At 43.9% G+C, this 22,104-nt stretch overlaps 6 protein-coding genes across 6 annotated transcripts; 4 read left to right on the top strand and 2 right to left on the bottom strand.

The window, feature by feature from the left end:
• Positions 1-1,257: 1,257 nt before the first annotated feature.
• O0I10_001885 (uncharacterized protein) lies at positions 1,258-5,335 on the top strand (the record flags this gene model as incomplete). Its single annotated transcript, XM_058481974.1, has 8 exons — positions 1,258-1,529; positions 1,697-1,776; positions 1,832-1,974; positions 2,033-2,524; positions 2,587-4,635; positions 4,700-4,786; positions 4,852-5,225; positions 5,293-5,335. 8 exons carry the CDS (start codon positions 1,258-1,260, stop codon positions 5,333-5,335), a joined length of 3,540 nt encoding a protein of 1,179 aa, XP_058347105.1.
• A 322-nt stretch (positions 5,336-5,657) lies between these two features.
• On the top strand, positions 5,658-6,498 carry O0I10_001884 (uncharacterized protein; the record flags this gene model as incomplete). Its single annotated transcript, XM_058481973.1, has 6 exons — positions 5,658-5,692; positions 5,760-5,847; positions 5,911-5,993; positions 6,053-6,136; positions 6,203-6,383; positions 6,442-6,498. The coding sequence occupies 6 exons, from the start codon at positions 5,658-5,660 to the stop codon at positions 6,496-6,498; spliced, it is 528 nt and encodes a 175-aa protein (XP_058347104.1).
• Positions 6,499-6,614: 116 nt separating this feature from the next.
• Positions 6,615-8,670, bottom strand: O0I10_001883 (uncharacterized protein; the record flags this gene model as incomplete). Its single annotated transcript, XM_058481972.1, has 4 exons — positions 6,615-7,646; positions 7,700-7,991; positions 8,056-8,498; positions 8,560-8,670. 4 exons carry the CDS (start codon positions 8,668-8,670, stop codon positions 6,615-6,617), a joined length of 1,878 nt encoding a protein of 625 aa, XP_058347103.1.
• Positions 8,671-11,118: 2,448 nt separating this feature from the next.
• Positions 11,119-12,346, top strand: O0I10_001882 (TIGR01457 family HAD hydrolase; the record flags this gene model as incomplete). The annotated part of the gene is made up of 4 exons (XM_058481971.1): positions 11,119-11,373; positions 11,432-11,754; positions 11,824-12,087; positions 12,148-12,346. The coding sequence occupies 4 exons, from the start codon at positions 11,119-11,121 to the stop codon at positions 12,344-12,346; spliced, it is 1,041 nt and encodes a 346-aa protein (XP_058347102.1).
• A 513-nt stretch (positions 12,347-12,859) lies between these two features.
• On the top strand, positions 12,860-14,173 carry O0I10_001881 (uncharacterized protein; the record flags this gene model as incomplete). The annotated part of the gene is made up of 1 exon (XM_058481970.1): positions 12,860-14,173. One exon carries the CDS (start codon positions 12,860-12,862, stop codon positions 14,171-14,173), a length of 1,314 nt encoding a protein of 437 aa, XP_058347101.1.
• Positions 14,174-16,009: 1,836 nt separating this feature from the next.
• On the bottom strand, positions 16,010-20,415 carry O0I10_001880 (uncharacterized protein; the record flags this gene model as incomplete). Its single annotated transcript, XM_058481969.1, has 17 exons — positions 16,010-16,234; positions 16,298-16,828; positions 16,886-17,211; positions 17,267-17,381; positions 17,438-17,497; positions 17,565-17,812; positions 17,882-17,958; positions 18,032-18,138; positions 18,202-18,297; positions 18,348-18,451; positions 18,511-19,078; positions 19,133-19,304; positions 19,368-19,627; positions 19,706-19,803; positions 19,880-20,071; positions 20,132-20,216; positions 20,356-20,415. 17 exons carry the CDS (start codon positions 20,413-20,415, stop codon positions 16,010-16,012), a joined length of 3,324 nt encoding a protein of 1,107 aa, XP_058347100.1.
• Positions 20,416-22,104: the final 1,689 nt, after the last annotated feature.

Raw genomic sequence — 22,104 nt, 5'->3', positions numbered from 1 at the left:
ATAGTGCATATTGGACAAACAATAAAAAAAAGGTCTCTTTTATCGTTACATTCCTACATGGTCACCATGCCTACTGATGTTCCGGTTACCAAAGCTGTCATCACATGGCTGCCATCAACAAAAGTTGAAGGTGAAAAAAAAACTTTCAGACGCGGTTGCTAGACATTTCTCTATCGAGTTCTCTGGGTTTTAAAGTTGAGTGATGCGATCCAACTGGTATCCATGGTAAAATCATATCACATTCGGACGATCTTGACCGGCAATTCCGAGCCATCACCAATAGAGCAATCCCCGTTTGTGAGTAGTGAAAGAATAACACGTGGTTGGAATCCACCCATGATTTGAAAGCACTTGACTACTTGAAGAGTAGATTGCTTGCAATTGATTTCGTCAGCAGAAGGAGGCGGTTTCATTCTGCCATAAGGGTGGTAAAACCTTGCTTGGCGTTTACTACCGTACCCAATCCACCAACAAAGCGTATCATAAGACTGGTATTGCAGCAATGATCCCATTGCCAAAACTTCGTATTCATATGACATTAACAAAGTCAACAAGTGAAGATGTCTTTCTCACATGTGGTTGTGGTGGTGTACTCTTGGAATGGAAACCAGCAGGCTCGGATCACAACCACCCATCAAAGTAAAAGATATCACATTTAGATTCGTTGTTCTCGATTTGGAAAAGCAAGCATGTGCATTGATGAGCCCATTGGATGAAAAGTAGTAGTAGAAGCTCATATCATAATCACCTCTCCACATACTTTACCCACCCAAAGAATACATCAATTTTTCTCATTGGCACATGATGCTCTTTAATGGTATTCGGTTTGCATGTCAACCTATTCTCTAGCGAGATTTGTCCTTTGTATGATTATCAAACAGCATAAAGGCACCATTGTCAAGCGGCGACTCTTTGTATCTTCCCCGCTCTTCATCTGCATTTATAGTATCCCGTATATGTCAGTGCACGAGTTAATGCACGACCACTTGAAATAGAGCATCAATCATAAAGAATGCATTAGTGACGTCCACACAGCAGCAGCAGACAACAGAAATTTATCTTATTTAAGGTGGGGTGATACCTATTTGAATCGTTCTCCTACTACACTTTCAACCTTGATAAGCAAAGTATGTGAATCTTGACCATTGCCTGCCTCGGTTACTGAAAACCGCCATCCACCCATGCTTCCATATAACAGCAACTCACACTGAAACATGCACTATAGCTCTGCAAGGTTATGCACTTTTGGTCCATCTAATGAGCAAAACGCCAACTCCATCAGACACAAGCTCCAAATCACAGTCAGTGTTCCATTACGCAGCAGCTGCCAAGCGAAGCTCTCAAATTCAAGATCAGCAAGGAAACAGCACTTGGTCATCGAATACGCCATCGCCATCCTCGAGTGATAAAGACAATACAAACGAGACGACGTTGAAAACGGCCACGAGTGTATCATCATCAACCAGCGATCGAGTATCAGCATCGTCAAAGCAACATCCTATCATCACCACCACCACCACACGCACAAGGTATGCTTTTTCTTTATTCATAAGAGAGTGGCGTAGCTTCTTAGTGTGAAAGCACGTGGATTGGATCGATGGGACAATGTCTCCCTGGATGAGAAGAGTGGGAAGGGTGATGGACCGCAGCATCAGATGATCAATTGTTAACCACTCGGTTGTGATGACTATTTTAGATTGGCACACAAAAGCAAATCAGGATCAATACCAAGGAATGCGTCAGTGCAATTACCGCAACCACCTCCGATAAAAACAGGTAAAATAGGAGTAGAATGCAATGCATAAATGCATGTATTGACCATGTAATCTAGACACCATCCAGTTTGGATCAATCAATCAGAATACAGATACGCCTCCACCACAATCGCTGAACATCACCATCAATGACTCCTCCCATATCCTGAAATCCACAAAGGTCAAATTCGGTAGTTTACCAGCTACAGACACATCCTCCGTAAGTCTTTGCAATGATTGTTACCATGAACCTTCATTAACAATCTTTCTTTATAAAGGCACATCATTGGCAGGGACAACCTCATATTCGGATACAACAACATACACATCCTCCTCCTCATCCTCCTTCTTCAAAGCCAAGAAACACCACCACAACATCTCCTCGGATATCCGCACAACAACAACAGCACCATCAGCAGCCATCATCGACCGCATTTAATCCTGACAAGAGCAACAATAACAACCGTAAATTGTTCACACAGCCATTTGCACCTCAACATTCCTCGCCCGATTCCCATTCAGCACATCACCATGGCAGCAGGCATTATCGACAGCACCATTACAATCCCAAACATCCATCACAACATCCATCAATTTCTCCCAATATGCAACATGCACATTATATACCACATCATCATTATCACCATCAAAAGAAGGCATTGTCTCCTCATATGGCAACTTCACCATCTATGCCTGCAGCACAAAATATTCCAATGTCTCATGCATGGAGCAGCCCTGGTCACGTCCCTGTACAATCCCATCAAGCTTATGTAAGTGGTTCAATGGATACTTTGTTATTGTACAGCAACTCATTTACTTTTTATTCCTGTAGCTTATTCCACAAAACTACGACAATCAACCTCGCTTTTATCCGCAATACCCAATTTCGCCTTACATCCCTCAACAATCACCAGCCTATGTCACCCTTCCTAGAACCAGTAAAGCATTGCCCATCATCAACCCTGATACCAAAGCTGAAGTAAAGGCAGATCCACGATCATCCATTTCCACATCAACCAGCGGTAGCACTACTACTACTACTACTACTATCACCAAAGAGCCGACAAAATCAGTTGTTGAGGAGCGTAAAAAGGAAGAAGTCAAATCACCATCACTTCCATCAAAATCACCAACACCAACACTGAAACGCATTCCCATTGTGGATCCAGCTATTGCGAATCGTGAAAAACGAGAACGTGAAGAGGCTGAACAACGTGCCAAAGAGGAAGCTGAGCGACGTGCCAAAGAAGAGGCTGAACAACGTGCAAAGAAAGAAGCTGAAGAACGTGCGGAGAAAGAGGAATTGGAAAGGAAAGAAAGAGAAGAAAAAGAACGTTTGGAAGCTGAACGTAAAGCTTTGGAGGAAAAGGAGCGAAGGATAAAAGAGGAGGAGCAACAACAACGAGAAGAGGAAAAAGCACGCCAACTAGCAATTGAGGATGAAAAGAAGAAAGCAGCCGATGAAAAGTCTGCAAAGGTGCCTGAACGACTTGATTTGACAACTATTTCATCAACGCCGACATCAGCTACAACATCTATTCGCACACCTAGTTCACCAGCTACACGCATGATTGATGATCCTAGCACTGTTCGATATCCACCCAACATCAAACCATTTGGTAGCAAAGATCCCAAGAGCGGCAAAATTCAGTATGATCCAGCATTTTTGATGCAATTTGCACCATTGTGTCTTCAGACTTCAGAAGATTTATCTAAATTCCGCGACATGACCAAAGGAGATGAGCAAAATGGTAACCGAAGTATGAGTTCTCGTCGACAAGGATCAGAACGTGGTCGTGGTCCACGTACACCTTCTGGTGGTGGAGATGTTGCCATGTTTCGTCACGGCTCTAAGGATGGTGTTGCAAGAATGGATATGGGCAACTTTGCTTCTGGTGGTAGACCCTTGACACATCGAGTTGGTAGTGGTGGTCATGGTATCCCACATCCTGGATCAGCTGGTGGTATGCAACGTGAAGGCTCACACGGTGGTCGAGGAGGACGTGGTGGTCGTGGCAACGGTGGTGGTAACAACAAGGGTCGTCATGGAAAAGAACAACAAGAGAAACAACAACAAGGTGGACCTACTATTCCTCCAGAACAAGTGGCACCCCTTGAAAAGAGCCAAAATCGTTGGGTACCTCTTGCATTGCGTAGACAACGTGAAGCTGAAGCAGCGGATGATGGTTTAATGCCTGATGAGTTGATTATTCGCAAGGTCAAGGCTTTACTCAACAAGTTGACATTGGAAAAGTTCGATTCTATTTCGGATCAAATTTGGCAATACGCAAAGCAATCAGAGAAAGAGGACAATGGCCACTCGTTACGACTTGTTATCGAACTCACCTTTGAAAAGGCCTGCGATGAACCCAATTTTGCCATGATGTGGGCACAGCTTTGCCGCAAAATGTACGACGTGATCACTGATGATATCAAATGGCAAGATAAAGAAGGCAACATCGTTTCGGGTTTGAATCTTTTCCGCAAATTCTTGCTCAACCGGTGTCAACATGATTTTGAGCGTGGATGGAAAACCAAGATTCCTCAATTGGAAGAGAATAGTTCCGACATGATGAGTGACGAGTATTATGCAGCTGTCAAAGCGAAGCGGCAAGGCTTAGGTCTGGTGCAGTTTATTGGTGAACTTTTCAAGCTGCATATGCTCACAGACAAAATCATGATCGATTGTCTTGCTCGCCTTGCCGATGATCCAAGCAACGCCGTGGATGAGGAAACAGAGACCATGTGCAAGTTATTGACTACCGTTGGCCAAAGGCTGGATGTACCCAAAACAAGACGATGGCTCGATGCTTATTTTGCTCGTATGAAAGAAATGACCGAGAGCCCCAACTTGAGTTCACGTATCAAGTTTATGATCATGGTAAGTAAATCTTTAAGGTTTTGGCATTGGGCTTTATCTTTATCTCACCCTATGTATCGGATAGGACGTGTTTGATTTACGCAAGAACAAATGGGTTAGCCGACGGGGTAATCAGCCTGCACCTACCACTATTGCAGAGATCCACGAGCAGGTATGTAACGGTTGAAGGAAGCTTGTAAAGGGATCATAACCAACGATATTCTACAATAACGACAGGCACAAAAGGCAAGGAATGAAGAAAAGGAGGCTATGAAGCGAACAGGTAGCTCTCGAGGCAACTTGCCACATCCAATGTCAAGAGCTGGATCACATCGAGGTGCAGGGGCACGTGATTTACAACGTGAAGGATCCAATAGCGGCAATGCGTCTTCCGTAGTGGATGGATGGAATATGGTTGGCAGTGGCAGTGGTTCTGGGAGCCCAAATCGAAGCAACGAATTGGCCAATTTCGGCAAGACTGATCGAAGCAAAACACGAAGCAACGTACTCGGACCTTCCAACAGCCCTTTTGCTAGTTTGAATCGAGCTAGCTCCAAATCGGGAGAACAAAAGAGCAACTCCAATGAAAACAATTCGACCAATATGTTTAGGTAAGAAGGGGTTGTCAACAATGGAAACAACACAATGGGGTTAATTTATTCATTATGATGTATATAGTGCTCTTGGAGGTGAAGACCACGATCGCTCTGAAGACCATTAATCAAGCTCCCATACCACCACGTTGATGATTTCCTCGCACGCATGCACTCGCACACACATATATACACACGCACACTCCAACATCCAACACACACACACATATATATACACACGCACACACGATCAATTGCATATATACGTCCTTTCCAGCCTGCCATAGACTACCCTGACCAAATAATACTACACTTGTACAAAAGCTGTTAATTGACTCAATCATTAAAAGCAACGCACTGATCCTGTTTTACAGGAATGCTTGTTTTATGTACCCCGCTGGGTAGCCAAGACACGGGGTTTCCCACTATTACACACAACATAACGTTACTATGAGCACCCTGAAACTAGGATCTTTATTGATACGGTAACAGCTCACCAACAACATAATACACGAGAAACTACAAGGCCTTCTTACAATGCCTTCTCCAAAGTACATTGGCCAAACCAGTCGCCAACTCGATTAAGGTACAAGCCAAGGAGCATGCTTCATTCCGAGACTTTTGCATAGCTGTTGCGCAGGTAACAATATAACGACATTGGCCACCATTCGAGTCAAGTATGCTTATGAAACGTGGTTCATAGCGATCGCACAAGTTGGAAATGACGCTCAAGATGAAGTTCCTTGGATACAAGAAAGAAGTTATTCGACCGCTGAATGATGCAAAGTGCGTATGCGATGGATAGAGTGAGGTATCATATGGATATTGATATACGATGGTATTAGAGCTGTTGAAGCTGGAGCCAACTTTTTAAGTGAATCGTTCATTTTTGGCGTTGCAGCATCCATCATCATTGCAGAGAGCTGGAGGTGAGTCGTCCCATGATAACAGGCACTTGCTGCGGAAGACAAAGGTTAATTGTCAAAGTTGTACAGGTCTCATCATTCAGCCAAGAATCGCCGCAACTACGTCGATGACGCCTTAGAAAATCTAGAAAACGAAACCGCCCAACTCAAGGATAATATCCAACTGCTGCGTCAGGAACAAGCTACAGCTGAGAAACGTATACAAACACTTGAAGAAGATAATACCCAGCTTCGAAAGATCTTGGATCAGGTAAAGCAGTAGGAGCAATAAGGTTGCACATGCATCTAATCATGATGATGATACGTAGGTCTTATCTGCCAGTCTCGGTTTGAAAGGACCTAATGGATATGGTGGAAGAAATTAGTGGATCCCTATTTTCATTACACTATCTAGACTAGAGCCATCCATTTGCATCATTAAATCATCCCTGATTATCAATCCACCTTCTAATGCTTTTATTGGTTTATTTACATGTTGTTGTCATTGAAAGTAAATTTCTAGATCTGTGCTTGTGCCTTCTAGTGCCTCTAATCTTGCCATCCCGCTGCGTGCTTTTTTGCCATTGACATAGACTGCTTCGATTTCAAGGTCGCCATCATTATTATGCAGTAACCGCTTGACACCTTGAACGATTCCATGACCGATATAAAACTTGACCAGCTGAATACGTCGTATTTTACTCATGCGAGCAATGCTGTCTGCAATAGCACGTTCTGCCAAGCTGATAGGTGGTTCACCAGGTAAGTTTTCCCGTGCCTGTAATCGTTCATCAGGGGTGTCCTGTATACGTCCTCTGCTATCCCATCCAGCCAATGATAAAAACTCCAGCTTTGGTGCGCAAGGTAATAAACATTTTCGCCATATCTCAGCTGTCCATGCATTGCAACGACCAAAAGTAAGCGCTCGCAAGTTGTGTAATTGACCAATCGATCGATACTTTGTGTTGAGTGATCCTTGAAGTTGGGCGTATCCCGAACGTTGGTCCTCCATTGTAATCTTTTCTTGTACCTTACGTAGATGCTTCATATGATCCTCTTCATCAGGGTCGTAGATATTCACCAATTCGAGCACTTCAAGGGTTCGTGGCAGAACGTTGGGTTCATCCGGTGATTCGTCCAAATAACCTTCCACAGGACATCCTTCACTGAATCGCATGCTCAATTTTTTCAATGTCTTTTGGTGCTTCTTGAATTCGGAGAAAATCAACATTTGCTGATGACGAGACATGACTTTGATGCGATCAGCCCAAATCACTTCAAGGCCAGGGATCCAAGTGATAAATCGAAGCAAATCCTCATAATGATGCCATGTTGCATACACTTCTTTTAGCCGTGGAAAGATCGTCCTTGCGTTCTTTGGTAAGCTGTGAATCCGACAAGATGCGTATATGATCGTATCCAATGTGATTGAAACAGTATGTTGGAGTCGTCGTGCTAAAGGTCGTTTATCACTTTTGCCGCATTGCACAATCTGCTCGAAAAGTGACATTTGCTCGGCTGAAACATGACGCCACTAATTGATGGGAAATCAGTCACCATTACATGACATCGCTTTAAGCTGCTTACCACAAATGGATCCAAACCAGCACGACGCCATTGACGACACACGGTCACCACCGTTGATAATGTTTGAATGTGGGAACATTGTTGAAAGATTAGGCTGAGCAATTGATCCGGCAACTTCCCAATAGGTGCACCATGTTGCTTTCCTTCAGGAGTCAAATCAATGTCGGCCTCTTCAGCACCAATTCGAGCAATTTGTCGATCACCACTCTTGTATACTGGCACCCTGGTTTGTTTGACATCCTTCTTGTATTTGCTTTCTGCTTGCAACCATTCTTTTACAGTCTTGCGTCCTCTATACATGAATGCTATAAGCAATTCATCCATCAACAGCCTTCTTCTCCAATTGATCATCTTACGCGTATTCATCCACGCCACCTGGCATCCGAGGAGGTCCACTTTGGTGTGCATGTGGTACAGGACCCAATTCAACAATGCTCCATTTGTAGATATTGGTCGAAGTTGCTGGTGTGCTATTGCTGCTGCTTGCATTGGTCTTCTTTACGCTGCTGCTGGTCTTGGCTTTCGTCACGCTGCTGCTGGTCTTGGCCTTTGCCACGTTGTTGCTGGTCTTGGCCTTTGCCACGCTGCTGTTGGTGTTGGCCTTTGTCACGCTGCTGTTGGTGTTGGCCTTTGTCATGCTGCTGCTACTGCTGCTGCTGCTGCTGCTCGTGATCGTTTCAGCGAACGTAACTCGTGCCTTTTTTGCTGGTTTGGATGTGTCTCTTTGAGAAGTAGGTGGTCGTTTCTCTGATTGTCTGTTCTCTGATTCAGGTGTAACTTGGTTGTCGTCGTCCAAGATCTAGATCGCGACAAGGTGTTGGTTGGGCAAAGTCAATAATAAAATGAGACTGAAAACATACCTCAATGGGGGGATCGCGTGCACATTTGACGTTGTCGAGGAACGTTTTGTCAACAGCAATGTGGATCTTTGGGTGTGGCCATTCCACGATTTCGATTACTGAGGGAGGCATTGGGATAGTGGATAGAGTCGGGAAGAAGCGTGATCCTTTTGACGCGAACAATTCAGGACTATTTGGTCACGCGATCACAACATTTAATCTGCCTCAAAACCCAGCTGCACACAACAATGCGAGTGTTGCATAAGGAAAATGGCTGACGTACGTGAATCATCTCTTTGGCAACACCACTTACCATGTACAATGCCTTCTCGGGCTTTAAGCTTTGTGTGCATAGCTCCTTTCATAAAAATATGGAGCCTCTACTATTTACACCTCTTCCTTGATTTAATTCATGCTGCTCGAGTGATCATGCTCATTGTCTTCATGCCTTACAAAGATATAACTTTAATCCGCATGATGGCGGGAAGGATAAAACGTTTAGCCCAACATGCAGCGGCCAAGGCACGTGCGCCTTTGATAAGAAAGATACTGTTGCCAATAGCAACAACGATCACCTTTGGAAGAAAATGGTCCATACAAGGATAAATAATATAGAGGAACCTGCAAGATTACGCTATCGCGTATCATGCAGCTTTATTGATTGTCTGCTTTAACGACCTTTGTTGTCGTCATGGTGGATCACTTTTCGTGTACTCTATTTCGGGCAGCACCGACAATGCATGTGATTGCATGCAACCCTGAAACAATATACAGAGGAAGGCGTAGTTTATAACACAGCTTGATCGGTCCCACACCACCATCCGCCTCCATGCTGATCATTGTTCTCTCTCCTCCTACAAAGAATTTGTAATCGATCATAATACAAACATGTCCAACGTCACTAGACAAAATAGTATGCATGCATCCAAGCGTCTGGTTTTGATAATTTAAGTAGATGCTGCACAACTACAAATGTAGGAATATAGGCACATGTCAGCAAGAACCTTAATGCATCAAGGTGGTGGACGTGGCCAAGCAAAGACGTCAAGCATGTTACGCAAGAAAAGGGCAAATTTGGACTAAAAATGAGGACCCTATCATGCTCCGCTGTCTCATAAACTGTAAACCGAGATTTCACGCGAGAAAAGGTTGTGTGTACGTGTATAGGGGACCACCATCTGACAAGCCAGCTTGTTGAAAATGACGTCTCTGTGTACATGATAGCAATGTTGAAGACACTCCTTTGGTGCAAGTCATCTTTGTTTGTCCCAATAATGCTAGGTGGAGCACACAATGCTTTGCATGTCGGCTGTAATTAGATACAAGGTATGTAGCTTGGATATGCTCGATACGTGATGATGCCACTCGAATGAAGTTTTCAAGATGCAAGTGTCAATTTACAAGGAATGGCAGTTTTCTGTCAAATAAGATTGGGAGCCCGCATCACGTTCCTTGTTGATGTGCTGCAGCACAAACCCTCCCCCAAGACAATAATATACAATTATCATCTCGATCTTTCCGCTCCATAGTTGATAGGCAACATTGATTGATGTAGCAAAATACCATGCAATTGATGTAGCAAAAACAAGTCGGAGAGAATGAATTTGGCAGATAGATATCAACGTTGATACGATAATTGATACGTTTGCTGATTCGAGGCACACATGTGTATAAGCCGATAATAACAGGCGGGAATAGGGGAGAGAGATGGAGATTCCATTTGCGATGACGTTTGCTTATCAAGTATCAGCTATCGGATTCGATCGGGATCTGTAAAGAGACGCACCATCGGATCATGACCAAAAGGAGATAAAGAAAGGGTGGTAAGCTGATGAGCTGTTGATAATGGCTCATCAAAGCGATCATCATCAACAGCTTCAATTATCGATGAGCTTAAGGAAAATGGATAACATAGCCGAGGAGTGGCAAAAGAGGGGGTGAACCATGAAGGCAGCACCAAAAGTGCGGAGGTTCTAAAGCTGTTGACTGGCATATGCGTGTGTGTTGTTTAGCGTATTCATTATGTGTGTGGGTGGGTGCGGCATGCGCGTTGCGTATGTTGGATGTGGGTACGGGCTCCGCAAAAGCACCACGACCCACTAGACCGGGGTCACCGAGCACTGTTCAAAGCGGAGGAAGTAAGCGTGGAGTAAAACATCATAGCAGTTGCATTGTGTTGTAGGTTGTTATGCTCGTTGTTGTTTCTTAAAGGTGTCGTTGCTACCACTTGTCATATTACAATGACGATCCTGTCTCATTTTTTCCGTGTTTGGATATGTACACAAGCGACGGCAGGATGAAAAAACTTTCTTTGTGGCGAGACAGAGGAATTGTAATCATTTTCTTACATGCCCGATTTGGAAGAACCCTACGTCATAGCCGCTAGCTCTCAACATACTGGATTAAAGGACCGAGAACAGTAAAAGACGATATTAGCGGACCATGGAAACGATGACAAGCGTAAATAAGTCAGATCGGATAGATCTGTCATTGATAGCAGGAACACCCATTGTATATAAGAAACAGGTTTTTGGTGAATGTGCAACGTCTTTATCGTTATTCAACTCTATTCATATCAACATGTCGCAATCTCCCAAGTCTCCTGCCAGCGTTAACGAACCTGTCAACCCTCCCACTGAGGACAGCCGTGATCTCGCTATGCAATTTGCCCAACAGCTTTCTGTTGCTGGCAGTGGTGCCAACACCCCCAAGGTTTCTCCTTCAGTCGCCAAGGACTATGCCTTGTTGCGTGATCCCTCTTACCACAACAAGCGTGTTGAAGCTATCCGCCAAAAGAAGGGTTACATTATCGATATGGATGGTGTCATCTATCACGTAAGTTGAATTGGTTGTTTATGTATTGATATGCAATGCTCACCCCAATTGTGCACAGGGCACCAAACTCTTGCCTGGTGCAAAGGAGCTCGTCGACTTTTTGCATCGCAACAACAAGCGTTTCCTTTTCCTTACCAACAACTCTGCTCCTACTCCTCGTGAGCTTCAGCAAAAGTTGCATCGTTTGGGTATTGATGTTACTGAGGATCACTTTTTCACTGCTGGTCAGGCCACTGCTGAATTCCTCAAGACCCAAATGCCCGAAGGTGGTACCGTTTATACCATTGGTGAGCCTGGTCTTGCCTATGCCTTGTATGATAAGGGCTTCTTCATGAACGACCACAACCCCGATTACGTTGTCCTTGGTGAAGGCTCTACCTAGTAAGTATTTTAAATATTGGATGGTAATTGGTTTTAGATGCATGTACTTACATTGATTTCTTTTCTCAGCAACTACGAAAACCTTACCAAGGCTGTTCAACTTGTCCAAAAGGGCTCCAAGCTTGTTGCCACCAACTTGGATGTTGAGAACCTTGATTCCAAGGGTAACAAGATTCCTTCTTGTGGTGCCTTTGCTGCTTGTGTTGAAGTGATTACCAAGACCAAGGCCTTCTACTGTGGCAAGCCATCTGCATTGATCATGCGTTATGCCCAACGTGTCTTGGGTCTTAGCCGTGCCGAGACTTGTATCATTGGTGACCGTATGGACACTGAGTAAGTGAAAATGAATAAGGTGGAAGAGTACAATGATCACTAATGTGGGTAAATTTATAGCATTGCTGCTGGTATCAGCTCTGAGATTGATCCTGTTCTTGTGCTCTCTGGTGTCACTGCTATGGAAGACTTGTCTCAATTCGCCTACCGTCCCTATGTGATTTTGGGTGGTGTGTATGAAATCCCCAGCGATGACAAGAAGCATACCATTTCTCCTGATGAGATGGAAGATGCTAGCCGCCGTGCTTCCTTTCTGTAAGCATATCTCATCATCATCACTACCATCATCGTCATCATCATCAACAACATTTTCCCGTAACCCTATCAACACTACTTCCATGACAACCACCACTACCAAAACTACTACCCCATCCATCCACAAAAGTACGCACATGTTTACAATCCCCACCATTGTCATTACCCCTCCACTATCGCAGTAGACCAATCTCATGCATAAAAGCCGCACGTTTTTATCAATCATCCAATACAAAAAGATGCTGTGTGAGCAGTAATGCACATTGATCCGTCAAAGACGGCTATTGGATAATCGACTACTGATCTCTAGGTCACATGGATTGGCTGGTTGGGCTAAAACCTGCAAGCTCTCTTTCATTGTGCACCCATTCTTCATTCCACAAGCTTGCATGCCGTTATCATATTACTTCTCCTTTCTTTGTCTTGTTTTCCCGCACTTTAAGGTGACAACAACAACAACACCACCACTACTTTATTTATTCTCCTCGTTGCTTTTCCTTTTATCGGCAACTTTGACATGCGCATTGCCATAATTACAGAAAACTTTCTACCCAAGGTCGACGGTGTCACGCGTACATTGGCGCGTTTGCTTGAACACTTGAATGCCAATGACCACCAAGTCCTTGTCCTCGGTCCCGAGAGTGGTATGACAGAATACGCGGGTGCCGAGCTTATGGGTACAACAGGCATTCCATTCCCGCCTTATCCTGAACTCAAGTTGAACTTTTGGCGATCCGGATTTACACGACGGCTGATTGACTTTGCACCTCATGTGATTCACTTGGTCGATCCTTGTTGGCTGGGAGCTGTTGGACTTGCCGTGATTCGCTATTATCTACCCAAGACCGCGCTTGTATCATCCTATCACACCAACCTTGCCACCTATTGCACCCACTTTGGATACAATTTCCTCGCACCTACGATGTGGAAATGGAACCGCTTTTGTCATTCTTTTTCTCGATACGTCATGTGTCCATCACAATCAACTCGGCGTATTCTAAGGCAACGAGGATTTGAGAATGTAAGGATATGGCCACGTGGTATTGATGTCCATCAATTCTCTCCTACACGGCGATCTTTGGCTCTTCAACAGTCTTGGACTACCACCACCACCACTACAAGCAACGATAAGATCATCCTCCTCTATGTGGGTCGAGTATCCTTTGAGAAGAATATCGGCTTGGTCTTGGATGCATACAAACAAATGGATCATTCACGGTGTCATTTGGTGATTGTGGGTCATGGTCCTGCTTTTGATGAAATCCAAGCCGAATGCCAACGTACACATACCCCTGTCACTTGGACTGGTTACTTGCAAGGCGATGCCCTGGCAGCAGCATATGCATCGGCAGACATTTTCGCTTTTGCTTCAACAACGGAGACTTTTGGACAAGTGGTGCTGGAGGCAATGGCATCAGGTCTTCCTGTGGCAGGTTTATGGGCTGAAGGTGTATGTGATCTTGTGGATCATGGTACAACAGGTTTATTACTGGATACAACGGGCTTATCAAGAAAGGAGCAATGCGATCGATACCATCAGCAGCTCGATTCTCTCGTTCAAAACAAGGAAATGCGTTTACGTATGGGACAAGCAGCCGTGGATAAGGCTCGTCAATACACGTGGTGGGAAGCTATGGAATGTGTGGTGCGTACCTATCGTGATGCAAGTAATAGTCAATACCCCTCCTCCTCCAACAACGACCTTTGCCATGACGACAGCGGTGTTGAAGAAGATTGTTGCTTGTCAGATCACCTCAATGCCGACACCAAATCCTCCTGCCAACACAACAACAACAACAACAACAATGATATCCTGATACTTGTAGACTGATCATGAAACAAACCACTGCTTCCTTTATATACTTATCTCGTTTGATAATCGCACACTATAACATTGTATCTAGTTTACTCTCTTTCTCTCCCAATCACTCTATCATGTATACTACATTGTTAATAAAGTACTCCATCCTATAAAGCACTTGTAAAGGAAAAAAGGAAAAAAGAAGCTTTTTGTGTTGCACCGGAAAAGCTGGTTCCCGAAATGAGTTTGACACATTTGGTTATTGCTCAGGATATGTGTAACCGAACCGTGCGTCTATCTTTGTACCAGATCCAAAACAAATGGGACATCAAAATCCCGATCATGCTAAATCTGACACATGCGTCTACTGTATCCAGGGCACACGCGGCAAACTCAAAGATCGCTAGAATGCCAATTTAAACTATCATTGAAGCTAAAACACACGTCTTGGATTTAAACTTATCAGAGTATATTGTCAAAGTCAATGGCTATAAAGGGATGGAAAAAAGGCATCTTAGTTTATCTCATGATGCAAGTAATACATAGCGAGATGCCGCTTGGGATAGGAACGGGTGCTGCACACAATAATGATACAGACACAGCTCGCATCACATGCACCGTATTGTTTACTTCACACTTTCTCTTCCCTAACCATCAATGACAAAGCTATAGTAAAAGAGTACTTGATGCTATTATATACCACAGACAATGTATTATTACAAATGAAGAGGGTATTTATAAAATCACAGAGGTGGGAGGACAATTGGATAAATGGTAGTTATGAGGACATTGTATGTGTATGAATGTATATGTGCAATGAGAAGCGTTCGACTATAGGCCTTGTTTTATGATCAGCAGCAGATCTCACAGGTTTCTTCAGCGCAGCAGCAGCAGCAAAGTTCTTCAAGAGCACAGCATGCCAAACAACCCATAAGGAAACCCATGCATCCACCTTGGCTTGCCTTACTTTGTGCAGGTTGTTGTTGAACATAGACAGGCTGCGGTTGAGGCTGGGGCTGGTAGTATTGGCCTAGTAGTAAAAAGAGAAAAGGATGTGAATAAAAACGTGATCGGTTTGGAGCAAGAGGGGTTTGCGATCGTTACCTGGAGGTGGTTGATAATAGGCCTGTTGTGGTGGAGGAGGGCCTTGTTGGTAGTATCCTTGTTGGTTCATTTTGGTTGTGTTGTTGTTGAGAGAATGAATTTATATGAAAGATGAAAAGAATGAAGAAAAGGTGTGTGAGAAATCATCCCACAGCTCATAATGCACTTTTTATACCTTTTAGGCGGATAGATCAAGAAACCGCTCTGGGCCGATGACTTCCGACAATCATAAAGTAACGTCGCTTGGCAAATTGGGATCAATGCTCTTCATCACATGCGCCTCAACACTCACTGCTTTGTTTTTGGGATGTGGCTATTTTCTCCTTTTCGGTCCCTTTGTTTTCTGTAATGTGTGGATGGTGGTGTATGCGTATTACCTGCCAAGAGAAGCGAGCTTGTCGCTTGGCACCTGTATCTATTTTTAGCACAATGATATCACGTTGGATCTCCTCTATTGTTCACTTGGATCCACAATTACGTCCTCTCCCATGATAGCTTCTGTTTTGTAGGCAGCCGATCACACAAAAACGGGTTCATGTACCACCAGCAATGTTGTACTACACAACAAACTGCATCCCGGATTAATCCCCATAAAAGGGCAAATTTTCTTGGCTTGATCATGCTTCCAATGAATGTACACATACAATGTAGTTGTATTATCACTTGTGCCATTAAAGTATGCTCAATGCTATAGCTGAGGAGTGTCGTATATGTATATATATATAAGAGAGAATAATAGTATAGGTGGTAGTTGTTGTAATATCAGGCTGCCCGTGGTCTCCATGATGCAGGTGAAACAGACCCGGAAGCTGTTGACTCTATCAAAGTCCACTCTTGGTCATCGACAAAGCTGTCTTCGAGCGGTGAAGTTGTATCATCATTATCATCATCATGATTGGCAGTCTTTTGCGCTGATAACAATGTGCGTTCTCGTGCCAGTTCCATGTCGCGGTACAAACATTGAATAGCTGTTTCCACGCCATTTTCCTAGCAACATAGAGTTGAGCTATGATTGAAAATGGAATTCATGCAAGATAAATGATTGCTTACCTGACGAATCTTTTCACCCAAGACCTGTGCCATCCTAAGCATGCTTGCATCTGTTGACACAACTCGTAAAGCGGCCGAGAGATGTTCTACTGTCATATCCTTGATACAGAGGCCAAGACCCATTTCTTCTACACGTTCTCCCCAAAAGAATTGATCGGCGAAAAATGGTTTGACAATGGTTGGCACGCCTGCTCGAAGACCAGCTGCTGTGGTGCCTGCACCACCATGATGTACCACTGCACGCATTTGCGGAAATAGCCAATCGTGTGGCACTGCTTGCACGCTGATGATGGTATCAGGATATCGCTGCAATAGGCTATCGGTATCACTATCTTTGGTTTGTTGTAGTCGAGAAGACCATCCTTTCGAGATAATGGCTCGCACATTGGAAAGCAACACAGCATCGACAATCGTTCGTGTAATGTCGTCAGGATCGGATACAATGATGGAGCCAAATCCAATATAAACAATGGGTCGTTGGTCTTTGGATTTGAGAAAATGCATCAACTCATCGCTAGGCTTCCATCCAGTCTAACGAAAAATGTAAATACCGTTTCAAGTCTAGTATCCAAGAATGCCATCTCTTACCTGTGGGTTATCCAAAAACCAATAACCAGTGCAATGTATCCAATCCTTCCAATCCAAAGGGCTAGGCACGATGCTCGGACTGAATGAATACAAATAGGGGATCTTCCAGATATCCAACTTCTCGTAACTCGTGGGTGACAGCTGAAGGACATCACGTCGAAAGTTGTTCGTGCTGGTGGCAATTGCGCGCCATATCGCATGATCAAAGAGCACATAGGTCATACCATTATAGAGCCATCCTTTGGGGTTGTTGGGCGTTGCAAAGGGGTGCGGGAACGAACGAGTCTTTGTCATTGGCATTGGGAATGATCGAAAGTAAGGAACATCTTTTACACGTGGGGATTAGCTATCGCCCATCACTATCATGCAATAGATACTTACGTAGTTTCTCAGCCATATGAACTCCCACCATTGCACTAGGGCTTTCAATCAACACATCCGTGCCTTGACACGCCAACCAAGTCTTTTCAAGAAGTTCGTCAATCCAGCCTTTGAACTATTTCCAAAACAAGCTTTTAGTGGGTCGTTTTCCTATGTATGATTTTCGCTTACCAAACGCAACCCTTCCTTGACAAAATTAACACTGAAAAAGTTGTTTTCAACGCATAGACGCTAGTAAAAGAGAGATCCATCATAAGTAACCAGCATCAAAATTGAACAACGAAGAGAATCCTATTACCATCAATTCACTTGGATCACCACCGATTGATCGGAATTCAATGCTATGCTTCTCAATCCAGTCCTTAAACTCGTCATGGGTCGCGATACGACATTTGTGTCCATCAGCCATCAATCCTTTGCATAATGCAATATAAGGTTGGACATCGCCTCGAGTGCCGATAGTAATACAAGTGAAATGCAATGGCGTGTCTGGCTTTTTGTATAGCAAGGGCTCGTCTGATGTATGCGAGAGAATTGGCAGCCCATCTATTATGAAAATAAGCGTTGGCGGGTATGTTAATATGGTATGAAGAAGGTCTTTGATAATCAATTTACCGGTTTGTAATTGTGGCAAAGCAGATGTCTCGCTGTGTTCTTCTTCCATAAGACGCGCTTCCCAATCCTTGATATCTCTTAAATATCGATCATTGATATAAGTATAAAGGGTAATGAAAGAGGACCCATATCCACTCTTTGCATCCTTACTTGAGTTGATCGCAAGACGGCTTTGATTCAAAATGCCATTTGTGTTGGAGGAATAATCTTGCAAAGCAGCTATTGCGTGTGGCAGCGGATGAAAATTCGATGAACACCTATCGATCGTTTTGGTCAAAAACCTCAGCACGAGCAATCTTCTCCATTCACAGCCCACTTACTTCCTTCTTGTTTTGTGTAAGAATACTCAATGAATGAAAGATGTAACCACTCCGGATCTTTTGTATCCTCATAATGTCACTGAAAGGTATAATCATCTTTGTTGAATGAGCATCTATAGGGATCCAAAGTATCATGGACACTGTACCTTTGCTTTGGTTGCGAAACCTTTGGAGTTGAATGATACATGGTTGGTGGATATATACAGCTTTCCATAACAAGGGAGAGTCTTCATCAATGAGCAGCGGTAAACTAAAGCATAAAGAGTGCTTAGAATCCCCATCACTTGATCCCCCACGATTTCTGTGTACCTGCATTCAACTTGTCTGACTCTGGAAGTACAAAATACTTTCGAAAGTTTGCTCTTGTACGCTCATCGATAGGCTCTTCATGTGGAAATGAGCGGCTGGTTTTGGTGTCTGCTGAGCTTTGGGGTATAGTATCTTGGTCGCCATGATCCTCATCCGCCGTGTGGTATACTGTAGCTGCGCTTCCACTGCTATTCCCTCCCAAGAATCCATATACAAGCTTCATGCCAGATCTTCGTTTTTCAGCAAGCCAATCAACCATGGGCTGTTCCTCCTCCTCCGAACTCGACGAATCATTAATATCAGCAGCTGTGGGATCTGTCACGTGAAAAACAGGCGAGGGGGTGGAGCGGTCGGTTGTTGTAGTAGGCATGGTGGTATGTAAAGGTGGGATAACGATGGGCTGTGAATTCTCATATAAATCTGGAAACGAATACGTTGGTGATGTAGCCCCACTGCCGCCACCAGAACGAGACAATGAATGCGTGCTTTGTTGTTGTTGTGAGTGACCCCACGTGCTTTTCAATGACGTAAAGGTTGCATTGGCGTCTGCGAAATAAGCAAAGTAATACTAAAACAAGCTGTCAGGTCAATGGTACATTGATACCAAGATGTTGATCCATACCTCATCCATGACAAAGCTATCATCAATCCCGACAGCTCGAATTTGCAAAAACTGCTGGAATTCAAAGGCTTCGGTGAGCTCCATATCCAAGATGTTCTCAAACGGCAGTGCGATCTTGAGACTGTTGCCAGCATTCTTTGCTTTGAAAATTGCCTTTTGTAGAACGTTGATCCTAAAAATTGACACGTGTATGAGTAAACGTCCACCTACTCCAATCTCTACCCTATGTACATACCATTCTACCATAGCTGCATGGGTGTCAGCTTGCAAATGCCATGTCTTGTTCATAGTAATGACTTTGAACCCAAATTCGCGTTTCCTCGACGTCCTCACAGCAAGTGCCTCCTTGAGATCCACCTTTCCTTTGGGGGAGTATTTGTCTGTAGCATTTTCATGCCATGCCAACATATCATCTTTGAGCTCGAAAAAGCATCGATCAAAGCCATTCTTGGTTGGATGCTTGACCAAAAGATATCCAGTCTTCCGATAAACGTGCTACAACATGTGACATTGAGCTGGCTGCTCGCGTGGTCAATCACGCATATGACTCCCCCATCCTTGTTCAATACTCACTGGGTTTTGCGGCAGAGATGCGTAAAAGCAAATATGACGTTCGGTAAGATACAATGTTCCAGGGACAATGGCCGATCGGACCATGCAGCATGACCATACTTGGTACACAATGAATAATATATCAGCCATTCAACACTATCTAGATTTCATTCAACCACCCACACTATAACCTACCACCATGTAACTTTTCAGCTTTTGATAATCCAAATATGAGTTGTAATTTCTCTGCCAAGGTCGTTTCTCTGATGATGTCTTCGGATGATGGTGGCTCTCCTGAACGCTGTATGCTGCGAGATAGATCCTCCACATTGTTGCCTGTTGCATCAGCGAGCATCACTTCTATATCTCTGTCCTGCCTTTCATGGTCTATCGTGAACAAAGATACATTAGCTATGCGCCACGTTTGCTGATATTGATAATACTAACTTGGAGATGGTCTATCGTCTAATGCTGTGGCATTGTTTGGCATCCCATGGCAACTAGCATTCGCTGTACAATCGTCCGTTTCTAGCTGAAGGTCAATGTCCCATCCGCACAACAAGGAGACAAGGTCGATCCAGAATGAAGAGAGTGATCCCCGTAAAACGAGTTGTCTGTTAGTCCCAAGTGAACCCACAGTACATGCAAGTGCAATGAATAAAAGCAATTACCGCTTGAGCTGCAGCCGATATGAATTGCAGGAGATTATGGTTGGCGTTGAGTCTGTCCATGATAGAGAGTAAAGAAGAGTGGAGCAAAGTGCAGTTTTCATGCGGCGGCGTTGATAGGCACCACACACCGCACTATGCGACGCCCTGTGATTGGTAATTGCACCTATCATCGGTGATGATGACACACGACCCACATTCACACGCAATTGAGATCTGATAGACAACATGTACCTTTTCTCATCACTTAAGATCCCCTTCCATGCCTTGATAGAAATCTTTTTAAGAGGGATGAGAGAGAGTATGTTAAGATGTGATGAGGTGGATCAGTGACACCATTGTACTACAACACACAATGGTGGCCATGACAACCTGGTTGGTGGGTATGTTTGTTGAGGGATATTTGGGCCTATACTATGCTGAGACCGCGTGGTATGTTTGGATAGGATGAGCATGACATTCTCTGTTTATCTACTTTAGTGTAACCCTCGCCATGTGTTGCCATCTCATGCTGTTGAAGATGCGCAGCAGTGCAACAAACAGTAAAACGTAGGGCTGCTCCTCAAATAAAACCACCCCAAATCCATTGTACATGTACATAATGTGCTGCCAACACCCAAGGAGCATCCTCCTCATTAACAAGAAAAAGACATTCATCACGCCCTAAAACGATGAAGTTTGCTAAAAGGGGTAGCGTATCATCAATGCTGAGCCTGCTCAATAATGTACGGCATCACATTGGCTATTGCGTGTGGATCATTGTTGTGGTTTTCTTTTTCATATCCATTTCGTGTCGTATACCTCGAACGAAGGTACATGATGGCATCCTTCAAGCGTTAACTAGCTATTGTCAAGGACCGTAATGGCAGCTTTTTTTTATTCGCCTACTTCTTCCATACGCATAGCAACGGATAGGAGCTATATGATGCTATATTATGTGGGCTTCTGATTACCCAGGTGCTCAGAATCGATCATATCCATGTCATCATAATCAATCAATACACTGGATTTAGGGTCCTAGTATACCTTTTAGAGTCTTAGATTCAGCCCTTCTGGTAATGGAACTTAAAGCGCATAGACCATTGCCGCCAACAACCTAGTAAATCATAGTCAAGGAACACATTCGATGCATAGTAGAGTGTTAACAAGGGTATCAACGCACCCTTACACCAAGCATTCTTCTAACACGCATTCGGGTAATCTTGGATAATAAGGGATGTGCGCTCAATAGCTGGATTTACGTACGTGTTACAGCACTTTTCAATAAAGAAGCACATCGTCGTAGTATTATGACTCATCCCAAGACCTACTCCATATATCATAAATGATAGTAGTATCACTGATGAAATTAGATGATGCGAGGATGATGAGATTACCACCAAGTACATCCATGTCAGGAACCTGTCATTGTGTAAATAAAGAAGAACGCTGCTGGCTACATCATCTCATCTTCAGCCATCATCGCCTCCTGCTTTCCCCATATATCCAATGGCGAGATGTTTTTTTATGTTTGCTCGTATTGACCAACATTCACGTGTTAAGGAATTATTGTTATGCCGACTTTTATCTCTAATGTTATTCGATAGATGTGTATGGGCAGCATGATCTCCATAGGCAAAATGGGACGTGCGCCGTTTGTTGCTGAGTCTCCTTGTGTTCCAATGACAAGACGTTCTTTCGGTCTTATCATTATTCCGTGCCGCTTTATTACTTTTAACGAAACCACGAGAATATGACAGTAGGGATAAAAGA

Source organism: Lichtheimia ornata, assembly GCF_029851405.1.
Source record: "Lichtheimia ornata isolate CBS 291.66 chromosome Unknown scaffold00005, whole genome shotgun sequence".
NCBI classification, from domain to species: Eukaryota; Fungi; Mucoromycota; class Mucoromycetes; order Mucorales; family Lichtheimiaceae; genus Lichtheimia; species Lichtheimia ornata.
Note: the sequence above shows the minus strand (reverse complement) of the source record. Positions and strands in the feature narration are given on the sequence as shown.